Source organism: Malaclemys terrapin, chromosome 7 (genome assembly GCF_027887155.1).
Source record: "Malaclemys terrapin pileata isolate rMalTer1 chromosome 7, rMalTer1.hap1, whole genome shotgun sequence".
Taxonomy (NCBI): Eukaryota; Metazoa; Chordata; order Testudines; family Emydidae; genus Malaclemys; species Malaclemys terrapin.
Genome location: NC_071511.1, coordinates 82326685 through 82341842, shown reverse-complemented (window position 1 = coordinate 82341842; position 15158 = coordinate 82326685). Strand labels below are relative to the sequence as shown.

Sequence of the window (15158 nt, the reverse complement as noted above, 5' to 3'; positions counted from 1 at the left end):
GTGCTCAGATCTTGGGAGCTATACATACATATTTCTTTCTGACCGAAACTATAGAGTTAGTTCAGGCAAGTACTCCTACAGTAGGATTAATCTCTTCATAATGGATCTGTCAGTAACTGTACATTGTCCCAGAATCTCTTGGTTTTTTTTTCTTTATGTAAATTGGAGTGCACCAATAGAAATCTCTTTTCTATAATTACAGAGCTCTCCAGCTCATTTTAACTGCCAATGTCTAATCTTGTACACTTCACGATCACAAGAATTTCATGTTTTTATTTGCTTACACGGTTTCTTTGGACTGGTACTGTAAAACAGCAAAATTTGTGGTTTGTTTGTTTTTTTTTACAACTTTTCTGCAGCCACATTCATATTGTCTTATTTGCTGGATTATTTGGGGTATAATTCAGGTTTTCTGCACATGGCCTGAGTTACCTGAGACATTCAATAAAACTGAAAGACAGCAAATTCAAAATTGATAACAAGAAATGCTCTTTCTCACAGTGCATAATTAACCCATGGCACTTGGTATCTCTGAGGCTAAAAGTTCAATAGGATTCAAAAAGAGGTTGGACATTTAGTTAGATAATGAGAACATCCAGAGTTACATTAGATAGGCTAGGATAGGTAATAACTTTTTTTTAAAGAAAAGTAAATTATACAAACCCTGATGTTTCTGGGCATAAGCCAACCACTAATTGATGGGGGGTTAGGAAGAAATTTCCTCTTTGGGCAAATTATTTCACAATAGTCTACCTTCCTCTTAAATACCTCATCTGGACACTGTTACTGACAGGATACTGGGCTAGATGGCCACTGGTCTGATCCGGTATGGCAAGTCTTCTCTTCCTTATGTAGCAATGGGTGGATGACATAGATAGATATTTCTTTGAAGTGAAGAGAAATTGAATTTTTTTCTTTTTATTAATGAAAACGCTGGCTAAATCTCATCCATCTCTGATCACATAGGGGTTCCCTGTAATATAAGCTCTAGTAGCAATAATGCCAGACTAGAATACATGTAAACACAGACAATTTACTAAATGGCTTCTCCAAAATAGAACCTACTACCATAAAATGTCTATTATGATATAATCCAAATTTTTTCAGACTTTTTTTTTAACATTTACTAATAGCACAACTCTGCAAATTGATTTTTGTTGGTCTTTTAAGTGTACATAGGACAGGTTTAATATATTTTTGATGTTATCTAATATTACAGTTGCTAACTATAAAACAGAATAACATCATTTTTGTCATGCTCTTCTCTTAGACGCCAGAGGAATTGGAAGATATATCGGACCTTGAAGAAGATTATGATGCACACAGTCGTACCAGTGTTCAAACTGAAGGGAAAACTGACAGGGTATGTATTAGACAAGTTTAATTAAAAAGCAGTTTGAAGAAGGTAAAACCCCCCCCAAACCCTAACCTGTTCCTATTGCTGTTCCTCTGAAGCAATTTTAAGTCAGACAGTGAATCATCAAAATGTTGTTGCCCTCTTAATACATTTCTGAATATATGCATGGGACGTAGAACTGAAATATATATATATATGTATTGAAGTGACAAAGACAGACTTGATTACGTTGTAAATATCCTGTGAAGATTTAAACCAGCCAGGCAACTTCTTACACATAAACACATACCTATGTAGACTTCAACTTGCTAAACGTTAATAATTGTTAAGTTTGCCTAACCAAGGTTAGGTTAACCGTGTATCTTGGCATTCAGGTTTTATTTGTGGTTGAAGTTTGTGATGCACTATATCCAAAAAACGACTTCTGTATAGAACGAAAACAGCCCGGCAGCACAAAAAGGCCTTGGTTAGAAGCTTTGCTGCAGCAATGTGGGTGTAATGGGATTACTTCCCGAGGAAGGAGTAAGTTATTTGACAACTAATATAATACTGTTATAACAGAAATAATAAATAGATCTAGTAAAAATAGTTGTGAAACTTTTCCTTAATTTAAAAATGGATTTTCACAAGAAAATTTAGATTTTACTGCAATGTTTTTATTTTTTGTTTAGATAATCAAAAATATTTAGCTTTTTTATAAACATAACAAATCAGTGAAAATTTTGAATGAAAACAAAAAATATTGTATTTTATTTTCCACAACATTTTAAATACATTGTTTTTGACCAGCTTTAATTATAAATGAATAATTTATAAAATAAATAAAAAAAAAAACTTTTGGGGCAGCATGCGGTCAAGTCAAGCTCTTTAACATGATAATTAAGGATTAGATTTACTCTCATATCCACGAGTAGTCCAACTGTAAGTGTATCACAATATAGTCATAAAGAGTTAATCATAGTTGTCAGACAAATTTACTAGGAGTTGTTTGAATTAATCCAAGTATAGTGGATGACTGATTGCAAATCTAACTTTAAAAATTAGAAAATTGTTGTTAATCTGGGAAAGTTTTTACTAGGCCTGTGGTGAAGAAAGTTAAACTGACAATTTTAAAAAAATAATTGCAGTGTTATTGGATGCATTTTCTCTGTCTAAGTAGAATACCAGTGCTTAATAAGTGGTACCATTTTGCCTAGGTCTCATTGAGAGAACTGGGTAAAGTTAGAGAAAAAGCTTTTCAGGAAAATACACGTGAAATTTTTGGCCAGTTTGTTCAATGTGATTTCACTCCCCTTGAAATATTGATTTTCCTTTTAGTAAAATTTTAGGATATTGAACTTTTCTTTTCTTTTCTTTTCTTTTCTTTTCATTTCTTTTCTTTTCTTGAGTGAAGCAAGAGAAAACTCATCACATGTGCATAGCACTTGAGTTAGAGTTCCATACAGGCAAACCCCCAAGCCATACTTTCTGTCTGGATCTAAAAGCCTCTTCAGTTTCTGTTTGGTGCCAAGGTGCTAGGGAGTGACTTCAGCCTCAACAATCTCTGCTTTTTAACTGACCAAGGCTAATATCAGTTTGACCAAATCCTTTATCAGGACAGCAGCATGCAATATTATGTAGCCCTTGGCAAATCATTACATGGTGCCCTCCATCTAAATAGTATGGTTTTGCTTGTTTTTTTGAAAGCAACATTGCAGGACCAAAATGACTTACTTTCCCCAGGTTCAGTTATCTGATAATTAATTATCAATTGATTCGTAAAACAATGTGAGAAATGTAACTACTGTGTGAAAGATTTTCTCCTACAAAGTTATTACTCAGTAAATATGGTTGACAAGTAAGATATAACAGCTGCCCTTTTCAATCTAAATTATGCCTAGAAATTGTTACCACATTTCCTCCCTATTACAAGCTAAAAAAATCCTTTTGGCCCAACTGTATTAATAGGAAGATTTTGGTATCTTCATAAGTAAAAAGTCATTTAAAAAAAAAAACAACCTGTCATAAGTTTAATTTTTCCAGAAGCAACACAGAGTCTTGAAAGCCTAATGACAAGAATTCAGGGCATATTGCCAATAACTTTCTTCTGTAATTTTAAGTGCTTCTGCTAATAGTGGCTTTAATGTTTAATACAGAGCACAATAATCCCGGTCAAGAACAATGATTCATCAACAGAATCACATTTTCCTGCATAATTCATATGTTCTCATAATTTCAGTAAAGGAAGGGACTGGCGTTATTAGATGGCTCAGGGCATTAGCAATGTGATATGTAGCCTTTCGTCTTCAGGATTAAAATCTAGCCCAGGCTTGGTGTTTTTAAGGGGTGCTATTATGTGGCAGCTGTTCAGTCTCCTGTGCAAAATGAGTTTGGTGACCTCAATCCGATTCTTTGCGGCTGGATACCTGCCTACATCGTAAACAGTACAAAAGTTGTCACTTACTGGAATCCATCTTGGTGAGCTCAGCTGTTGAAAGAATGGGCAATGGTGGCATGGAAGCTGAACTAACATCTCACCCCTGAAGTAAGTCCCCTCCAGGATAGGTTTGAATCACATTGGCAGGGCAGTATAAGGGAGACGTCTAAAATTGGATAAATAGAGTGTGCTTAATTAAAAAGTAATGTGTAAGGTGGTGCAAGAATGGAATCAGTAATTGGGTCTATGTTGGTGTAATGAACACACAGGGACATGAAGGAGGTTCAAGTTAAAATACTGTGATGGTTACTTATTTTAAATTTTCTGCTAATCTCCTCTGAGTTGCTTTTCTTTCCCCTCCCCTCATCATTTAAACCAAATTTCAATGGAATATACTCATTAGGGCTGGTCAATTTTTTTTTTCAATTTAAGTTATTTTATTGAGAAACAGTATTTTGTCAATGATGACATTTTTGGCTTTTTCATTTTCTATTAAATTTCAAATGAAAAAATTTAAATTGTTTTTAAAAAGTGGGGAAATTCCTACTTTCTCTCCATTTGTATTCACTCTATCCCCACAATGGGAAAAGTGGGGAAAGCTAAAAAAGAGAGAGGGAAAAATACTTTCCCTCCTTTATTTACTTTGTCCAACTGGAAATGGGTGTGTGTGTGTGTGTGTGTGTGTGTGTATGTGTGTGTAGTTAGAGAAACGGGAAAGAAACCCCAAAATTACTAAACAATTTTATTCAGAGCAAACATGTTTGTCAAAAAAAAGGAAAAAATAACAATTCTCAGACTCAGTGAAAGCTGTTCAATTCCACTATTGTTTATTATGTAATTATTATTTTTATTATTATTATTTGGTGTGGAATCCTTCCCCCACCAATTTTTTTAATACTGTAATATTCAGATACTTTTTTATGCTCCAGTAATTACCAGCAAAATGAATTCAGAATGTACCAATCTCTGGAGTATCTTCACTCCCATCTTCTGGGATTGTCAAAATATTCAGTTTTGTTCCAACATGCAAAGCACTTTTGACACAGAGTTTTAAAGGAAATTAAATTATTACATGTTGAGAGAGATTCCGTCAATGTAAAAAGACCCCCAAAAGAGATATTTAAAATAATATTGCAAGAAGCAAAAAAACTCAATATACTTACAAAGTATCCTTTATTATGATGTGACTAAAAATATACAAGAAATGAATACATCACAGCATAAGTCAGACTGAATCTTTCTGGTAACTTCCTCTACTCTTGTACACCCTGCTAAAATGGTTCAACTTGCCACGTTCCTTGTAATGCTGTCCTAGTGTGAGGCACTTCTTCTTTCCCTGCTCTTGCTGGCTCCCACATTAAATGCATCTCACTATGGATATGGAAGCCTGACCACCTGTCTCCTTTGCTGTAGTCTCACTGTATGTAATTCTGGGGGTGTTATGCCTCCTGTGACTTTTATGCTTTCTCTTGAGGCTTCTGCTACATGCCACATGTCTAAGCATCTCTCTAATGCAAGATCACCTTCCTGGAACAAGTTTCAGAGTAACAGCCGTGTTAGTCTGTATCCTGGAACAGCTGCTTCTGTTGGTGGTGATCCTAACTGCTGCAGACTGTTCTGTCCCAAATTAAGGAGTCTGTCAAGTCCCCAAAATTACATGTAGCAGTCAGTATGCCTCAGGGGTCTGCCCCCTCCCCTTTGGATTGGTCTGTATTGAAAAATCTGTTTCGTTCCATAGTTTCATTCCACTTTGGGAGGCAATAAGTCCCCAGGTCTCCTAGGACTGCTATGAGGCTTGAGGCAGTGGTGAGCTACATAGTGGTGCCTTGTTTCGAGTAAAGTAAACTAACAGTTTTACTTTCCAGCTGCTGTTGTTCTCCTGTATGGCCAAGCTGTGTACAGCTCAAACCTCCTTCCACCAGGTCCATTGCTGGGTTAGGATTGTGCCTGCAAAGTCCCCTGGGGAGGCTACAGAACAAGTAGCATTGCTCATGCTGTCAGCTCCTGCACTTAAAAGAACTCAAAGCTCAGATTCTGCCACCATGTTTCATTAGCAAAGAGTGAAGCTAACTGCATGTTACGTTGCACAAGGGGAACTTTATTAAAAGCTGTGTGCTGCTCTGTCCATGTTTCTTCCAGCGTGTGTTCTTCTAGTGCCTAATCAATAACCGTCCCTCCACTCTGAGTCTAGTTACACTGATGGAAATACACTCTGTGCATTTTTATCTATGAATACATGAATCTTCAGATTTCTATGTAGTACCTCTTTGTCAAAAAACCTTATGGCTGTACACATACTAGAAAAAATAAGACTTTTAATTAAGAGATAGTGGACAGAACTTTTGTTATCTGTTATAATAGAGTCCCTTGCCACACTGTGTACTATGCTCGAAAAAATGTTCACTAGAGTCTTGCATACAAAACACGTCTGTGTTAGTAACCTTTACCAAACACATACCTGCGTACTTGTTAAACTGTGCACATCTGAAAAATATACATTTGAATGCAGCCAAATTTATGGTCATACATTCAGGAAAAAAAGAATGTAACTTATAGTTAGAGCTGGTTAGAACTTTTTTGCCTAAATATTTGGTTTTACTGAAGTGTTTTGCAGAGATGACTCAGTTTCCACTGAATTTTCATCAGAGAGAGAAAGACTGACTCTACTGATGAGAGACTAGGGTACTGGGCTGGGATGTGGAAGATCCTGCGATGCATGATTTAGAATGACCTGGGATGAAAAACTCTGCTCTGAGTCAGGCAGACCAGGGACTTGAATCTGAGTCTCCCACATCCCAGGGCAGCACCCTAACCATTAGGCTATGGACACACATGTTTTTGAGAAAACATTTGAAAGGTTTGGGTTTTGTCCCACTGAGGAGTGAAAACAAACTTTGAAACTTCAAAAGTTGCCACAAAATGTAATTGCTGTCCTCTGATCTGCTTGAATTAAATTACAGATTACACACTGTATCCTGAAAAGCAGTGGCTTTGGAAAGTAGTCTTACAAAGTGTGAATCTGTGACACCAAACTGATCTGAAACTTAAAGATGGTTAGGGTTCAATGAAAGTCTAGTTTTATTTGGCATAAGCCAGTTTGCCCATTCTTAGTATTATGACTAACAAGGTGGATAACAATGGGGCTAAACCTGTCAGAAGTCAGCAGATAATACCCTCTTTGAAGTTACCCAAATATCACAGATATACAGGGCTAAACAATATATTTGACTGAATTCAATTTAAAAAAAATATTTTCTTTTGTAAAAGAACCAAAATGTGAACAAGATGGTTCCCCATCACCACCCTCAACTTTCTAACACCATTGTCTTTCTACTGTAGTGAAGAAGTTTGCAACTATTTGTGCTTGTTATGGAAGTAATAAAAACTTGTTTTCACTTGTTGGACAAAATAAACCTACACTTACATCACAGCAGACTTTCAATTTAAATCTTTATTTCACATTTACCTTTACATTGTCTATCTCGATGCAAAATCATACCACACTTAAAAAGCTGTGGATGTAATTTTGTGTTTTGTTGCTACATATGTTTTCAGTGCAGTATTAGAGAACTTAAAGAAAAATCAAGGTCAGCAGGTCAGCATTTTATGATTTTCCTTGGCCACTTTGTTCCAGTGGATAACTTGTCATATTCCACCTGGAAAATGTTACTATGAATGCACAAGCAAAACATCATACATCACGGTTCTCCTATTAAAATCTCCTCTTTTTTATGGTTGCCAAACATGGCTCTCTGTTTCTAGACTCAAACATTATTAAAACTATGGCTGGGAATGTTAGTTAGACCTCTCCATCAGCTGATAGAAGATAAGAGATATGACAGTTACATATTTGCTATGTCAAATGGACAGTACTCTCCTGCTTTTGAGCCCTTTTCCCTCTTTACCCTTGTTCTCCTTTCTTTCCATTTAATTTCTGGCATTATTTTCAGCTAGAAGAGCTCCCCAGTCACAAGCAAACAGCAAGTTCCTCAGCTAAAAAGAGCCTATCACAAATTGATCTGCTTGTATATTTGGTCAGTTTCATGCTTTTTTACATTTTAAAACAAACCTGGAAAATAATACACAAAATTGTCAGTTACACTTTCTAATTTGGTGCCTTTAATTACGCCATGGTTATGCTTTGTGAAACCTATAATTGCTAGTAATTCATATAACTAGGAAAATTAACTGTGTGACAGCGTAATTGCAGTGTAAATAAAATCTACTTAATGTATGTGGATTCCAAAAATACATGAATTACTTATAAAACCAAAAGGATAATATAAGTAATTCAGTCACCTTCTTAACCTTCCAGTTATATGAATTAGTGGAAATTTGTTATAAACAAGAATAACCACAGTGTAATATATTGTAATTGCAGTGTAACCACAGTTTTGTAATAACTGTCACTATATTAGAAGATAGATCCATTACTTTAATGTGAGTGACTATGCAATAGCTAAGCCACATCATTCACTTTGAGAGAAGAGAAGGTTAGCAGTGGGATGAAAGGGATCCATGAGCTCAGAGCCTTGGAGGCCAAAGTTCTGCAAGGATTCTTGGACCTCAGGGTATCTGTGTAGAGTGCCTGTCCTGCTGCTTGCTTTCCAGTACCACCTCCAGGACAATATTCTTTTCTTTTAATTATTTTTTATAATATCAGTCTAAGAACCACTTGTTTTTTCAACCGATAATGATATTGAGCTAGATCCTGGGCTGCAGCTGAAGGAGTGCTCGGTACAGCTTAGGAAGGTGATGCAAAATTGGCTCTAAGCCTGCTTTTTGTATCCATAAGCCTTGGGTCATCCTGGCATTAGTCCAGTCACCTAAAGGCTGCTCCAGTTATGCTGACTTCCAGTGGTTCTGAGAAACCTTTATGGCAGCCAGGGATCAGAACAGGACCAAGCTGGACATGCCCCTCTGCACTAGTCACAGGCACCGGAGGAAACACTGGAGCATCAATGGTGTGTCTCGTCTACCCTTTTAATAGCTAAATTCATGCTTAGAAGTGCTTTGTTCCAGTGGAGCAATGCAAAATGGCCTGCATGCGCCAGAGTATCCAGCTCATTGATTTGAGTTTTTGACTGGCTGTGATAAGAGAATTTCAGGGTAATTTTTTTCAAGAATTCTGTGTCTCTGAGTCCTATGCAAACACCTTACCCAGAAATAATGTAAAAGAAATTATTTTGTAATGGGGTTGGCATGCAGGACTCCAACACACCACATCAAGGCCAGCCAGTCTGCAGAAGTCATATTGTTTTCTTTAAAATTAGTGTCTGAGTTACTTTAATCCTGAAGGGAAGGATAACTCATACAACTGTCTTTCCCTTATCTTGGAATGGTTTTTATACCTGAAAAACATGCATACTGTATCCCATGACTGGAGTATTTTCCTATTGTGGCTGTGATAATGTAGACCTGGCTTATTGGCCTGAGTTCATAAACTTATAAACAAATTTAAGAAACCAAAGTGTCATAAGTGAGAGCATGGTGAGAGTACCACTTCCCCATCTTTTGGAGATAATCTAATTTCTGATCTGAATATGGTATTTTAAAAATGATTTCCATGACACTTTGAGTCAATTTATCATTTAAAATACTGACTTAACTGACAGTACAGAAATTTTTCTTTTGACTTGTAGTTAAGGAGTTTCCAATTCTATGGAATAGACATCAGGGAGAATCCTGAGAGATGAAGAGCTCCAATGCCTGGCTACCATATATGATTTATGAGCACTGTGCTAGTGAGAACGACCGATAGTAACTGCCTTCCATATCTATTGCCACTTAGGGATGTAAGCATCTGAGTTATTGGCTTTAGAACCAAGGAATTCTCTAAATGTCACGATCCATGGAAACTATTTTGTACTGAATTCAATTTATTTGGCTGAAGTTGGATAGAATAACCAGAATTCCAGATTGGAGAAAGCCTGCTTTCTGTTCCAGCTAAACTAAGCTGCACAATTTTAAATAATTTACTCAGCATAGCTGTAGATTTCTTTTCAGCTTACTGGTAACTGAACCATGTCTGCATTTGTGTTTCCTTCAATCTGACAGCAGTAGTTAAAATTATTTAGTTGATGTGAGCTGTCCTAAATTTTCTGATGGAAATGAAATGCAGTATTTTCAGATAAGGAAAAAAAATCACTTGGTGATGCAATCCATAGCAGTTTATAGATTTTTCTGGTACTACAGACTTCAAATCTTGCAGCAAATATTCATCATTTGTCAGATTAATGACTTTTTAATTAAAATGTATTTTGAATAATGTGAGTGGGGAGCACATTTTAAGTATTTTTGTGAGTCCCCCATAAGTAAGGTAACTTTTCACCTTACATATTTTTTAACAGATTCCATAGATGTTAATTTTCAGGTGACACTGGACACATTTGGAATGTTTCCACTAGCTTGAAACCCAGGGGAAGAGTGGGGGGAATAGCACAGTGCCACTATTTCCCCTCCTTCTGGAGATGGGAAGTGGGTGGATCCTTGGCTTTACCTCTTCCTAATGCTCCAAGGAGCATAGCTGAGTCAGCAGGGCAGGGGAGGTAATCTACTTCTGATACAGACTCATGGTAGGTTACTTTCCCTGTGAAGCAAGGTGGAACCAGGGGTCACATCTGAGTTACAGTCAGTTCCCTGCTGTGCCCCTGGGCCATTCAATTACATGCTGCATGTTACTTGGGGCAGATTGCTAACTGACAATCATGCTCATAAAGGGGAGTAGCCCTTAAAAGCTTCTAACTGTCAGCACTCTACGTTACCAGGAGATGTTAAAAATACATTCATGCAATCAAATGAAGTTTTATTTTAATGAAACAATTATAGGAGTGGCAGTCTCTCTCACAGGATGTGTCAATAGCAGTTATGTTGGGCAATTCAAGCAATCTAAAAATACATTTTCCAGAGGATTCTCTAAAAGGAGTTTGATATATTTCTGGGTGTGGTGATGGCAGCAGGACATACATTAATATCCCTTTAGGAACGAAGGAAACCTTTAAAGATTTAAGTCACCATTTAAATATATAAAATGCTCAGAATTTTCCATACTGTAAAAGTTAAATACAGGAACATGTGGAATCAACATAGATCCCTTGTGTTCAGACTCAATGGCCCAGATATAAAAACATACCCCAACACCTTCCCCATCCTACAAGAAAAACCCTACTGGACTAAAACTGCTACCTGGGTTCCCTCACAACATTTAGCCCCCTTTTCTGTTTGCAAATTGTCAGCACACGGTGATTTATTCTCAATTTGTACCTGGTTAAATGCTTTGTGTGGAACACTTCTAGCCAATGGATTTAGGGTTGCCAGCACTCCAGATTTGTCCAGGAGTCTCCAGGAATTAAAGATTAATCTTTAATTAAAGATTATGTCATGTGATGAAACCTCCAGGAATATGTCCAACAAAAATTGGCAATCCTAAATGGATTGTTTGTGAACTGTTCACTCTGGCCCCTATCCTGCAATCAAGTATATGATGGTTATTCCTGTGCCCAGCCAGAGCCCCAAGATTGTTCATTTGAGTATGCAATATTTGTGATTTGCTGCTCAAGGCATTTGTTTGGTCACCTACGTCACATGCTAGTGTCTGTTTTTTTTTAAATCCTGATTGGATGACTTAATGTTTCTAAATAGGATAAGGGCCTAAACAAATTATTGGATCTCAGTTCTTAAGATGAAGGTGGGAGAACATTTTAGGGAGAGGGAGAAATGGCAGGTGGCAAGCTAGTGTGGAGAATTTTAGAACATTTAAACCTTTTCTTTTACTCTTTTCAACAACAAAGAGCATTATGTTTTGCAGTGTATATGTATCCCTTATTTAAAAAGGCTGGACTGAGGGCCAAACCTCCCCTACTACCAACGTGGGCGGAGCCACCGGGTCCAGCGCCCGCCCCTCCGAGGTCACAGCCCCGACCTGGAAGTATAAAAGCCCGCCTGCAGAGCTCAGTGGAGGCCAGGCCACTGGAGAGAGCAGACATCCGTGGCCGAGCTCCCGCTTGGGAAACAGCCGCAGGCCGCGACCGGCCTGCTGACTCACCAGGCTGGTTGAGCCTACCTCTCTCCCAGTACCCTGAGGAGGACTGGCCAAGCCTGCCCCATGCCAGGTACCCCGAGGAGGACTGGCCAAGCCTGCCCCGGGCCCGCTACCCCGAGGAGGACTGGCCAAGCCTGCCCCGTGCCAGCTACTCCGAGGAGGAGCCGAGCCTGCCCCGTGCCAGCTACCCCGAGGAGGAGCTGAGCCTGCCCTTCGCTACCTACCCAGAGGAGCCAATGCTGGTGGAGAGCACTGACGACACTAAGACCCCCCAGGTACCATACGAGGGGGAGTGTGGAAGTAGCCCGGGGGCAGTCGACCCCAGTCTGGCTGCTGCACTGCCGGAGCTGATGTCAGTGTGTTGCGGCCAGGATCCCCACTGACAGCAGCGGGTGGCAGACTCCCCCTTTTTCCCCTGGCCTAGAGAGGCTGGGTATTTGCCTGACTATTTGATTATTGCCCCGCCCTGACCTAGGGCCTGGGCTGCTACAAACTCTGACCCAGCCCCTGCTTAAGGGCCTGGGTATTTGCCTGACTGTGTGATTACTGCCCCACCCTGATTGAGGGCTCGGGGCTCTTTTCTGACTGTTGCGAGGTGGTGGGCTACCCCATAGCCCCACTGAGGGCCGAACCGTGGCCCAAAACTACTACAGGTAGTCTTTTGAAGAATTTATTTAAAAAAACATATGTCTGAAGATCCAAGTATTTAAGGCTTAAAGATGATTGTTCATCTAAAAATCTATGCAAGGATTTTTTTAGAGATGGGATTTTCACCAACTCACTAATGAAATATTTTTAAAGCAGATTTTAAATTAAGGTCCTGTAGATTGACGTGTTCTGAGTAAATATTACAGTCATGCACAACTGTTTTTCTCAGTACATTCAGAAACTGACAGTAGATACCTGGGGGTTGGCAAATGCCTGTTAAATGTCTTCATTACCCCTTGAATGGCTCTTTAACAGTTTCAGTGTTGTGCTAATCGGCCTGGCAGGCTGGAGACTGTTTCTCTTTTAAAAAGAACAGGAGTACTTGTGGCACCTTAGAGACTAACGAATTTATTAGAGCATAAGCTTTCGTGGACTACAGCCCACTTCTTCGGATGAATACAGAGTGGAACATATATTGAGGAGATATATATACACATATACAGAGAGCATAAACAGGTGGGAGGTTGTCTTACCAACTCTGAGAGGCCAATTAAGTAAGAGGAAAAAAAAAAAACTTTTGAAGTGATAATCAAGCTAGCCCAGTACAGACAGTTTGATAAGAAGTGTGAGAATACTTACAAGGGGAGATAGATTCAATGTTTGTAATGGCTCAGCCATTCCCAGTCCTTATTCAATCCTGAGTTGATTGTGTCTAGTTTGCATATCAATTCCAGCTCAGCAGTCTCTCGTTGGAGTCTGTTTTTGAAGTTTTTCTGTTGTAATATAGCCACCCGCAGGTCTGTCACTGAATGACCAGACAGGTTAAAGTGTTCTCCCACTGGTTTTTGAGTATTTTTATTCCTGATGTCAGATTTGTGTCCATTAATTCTTTTGCGTAGAGACTGTCCGATTTGGCCAATATACATGGCAGAGGGGCATTACTACTAGATCCCCTTCCCAGGAAGACTCAGAGCCTGCAGGAAGGTTCAGAACAGGGATAGGAAAACCAGTAGGGTGCCTCAAATTTTCAGGTGCTCTCCCCAGCTGCCTATGCCTGAGGACGGCCCGGGCACCCCCAACTACTTGCCACCCTAGACCACAGCCTAGTTCACCTAGTGGTAGCACCGGCCCTGTATATTTCCCCATCTCTCATACAACATTATTATGTATCAGAATTTTGAGACATTCTGAGGGCCTTTGACAGTTGCCCTGAGGTTCATCAGCAGAGATTACTCTAATATTAGCCAGTTCATTCCACTGATCTTTCTATTGGAGAAAAATGTGAACTCTCTGCATGGTATGATCAGGAAAATAACAGAGGTCTAGAACTGCCCTCAAAAGAGCTGTGTGTTGCCTCAGATGAATACATACTCAAGGACATTATACTTTTGGCTTTCTCTGGTTTATGGACCCAGGATTTCAAGATGTCGTTGCCTCTTACCTCCTGAGGCAGATAAAGACATTAACAAATGGGAGCACAAGCTTATTGGCTTGGTGGCTGTGTGCATTTGGCAGGGGCCTGATCCAAACCTGCTTCTATACTTCTCTTGGAAAAGGATGTGGCAGATCAGATTGTGAAGAGTGTTCCTTTTGGGACAGTCGGGAGGACTTTGGGCTTGTCCTCATTGTCTCTAAGCTCCAAGTGGATTAATCCAGTGTTAGGACCACAAAGAGAATGGATGAGAGAGAGTATGAATATTGGTATCAATAGTCGGCAAATGGGCCAGGCCAGGCAGCATGTCATAATTATTTCTCTTTACCCAATGTTTTTTGTTGTTGTTGTTGTTGGGCTTGATAATGTTACAATTGTTTTCATCTGCATCTTTGTATGCATGTATAATCGACAAAGGGGTGGGTGGGAGAATCTCCATTTTCAGATTCATGTCTTCATCCTTCATTTCTTTTGCTGCATGTGGAAAATTGCTTTGTATTCCCTTGAGCCTCTGTACTTTGCTGTGGAGAAGATCAACATACTTGCCTAAGTTACTAGACCACACTGGGACTGAAGCTAAGCAGAAAAGGGCTCCTGGAGCAACTGGCAACTATGACTTCCACTCTCTGTAATGATGATACTTTTCTGCCGCTGCTCTAAGTTTATGAGGGAATCCTGTAATGTGGCTTCTGATTAGTTTATGTAGCAATGTATGATGAGGATGAATGCTGCGGTTTCTGCTTTTCTTGCTATTTTCAAGGCTCTAGATTTGAGTTGCTGGGCTTTGCTTTGTATAAAAGGATGTCCCCACATCTTTCAAAAACTAATCACTGAAACAAAACCTACAAGATCAAAGATAGTTAATTTGGTCAGATGAGGATTCCTGACCTGTTTTATCATTGCGTGAATTCAGGGCACAGTGCGTACATACAGTAGCATGTGCACACATTCTCTCTCAGGGAAGAGAAATTCTGGTGGCAGAACCAGTTAAACAGGAAGAAAAGAAAAAAAGAAAATTTTGAATAGTAGAGCTTCCTCCTACTCAGTTGGATCATCTGTTTTACAGGGCCCTGTCCGCCTTGAACCACAAATAGCTTTCAAAATAGCTGCAAGTGCATTTCTGGTGTGAATACAATCATAGATATATATTAGTAGGGCCCTACCAAATTCAGGGTCCATTTTGGTCAATGTCATGGTCATAGGATTTTAAAAATAGTAAATTTCATGATTTCAGCTATTTAAACCTCAAATTTCAAGGCATTGT

At 39.0% G+C, this 15158-nt stretch overlaps 1 protein-coding gene across 8 annotated transcripts in view; it reads left to right on the top strand.

Moving 5' to 3' along the window:
- CTNNA3 (catenin alpha 3) overlaps positions 1–15158 on the top strand; it is a 954554-nt gene that overhangs the window by 847952 nt on the left and 91444 nt on the right. For all 8 annotated transcript variants that reach the window (XM_054035487.1, XM_054035488.1, XM_054035489.1 and 5 more), the window contains one exon: positions 1271–1363. In XM_054035487.1, coding sequence (XP_053891462.1) covers positions 1271–1363 — 93 coding nt within the window. The remainder of the gene's footprint in view (positions 1–1270; positions 1364–15158) is intronic.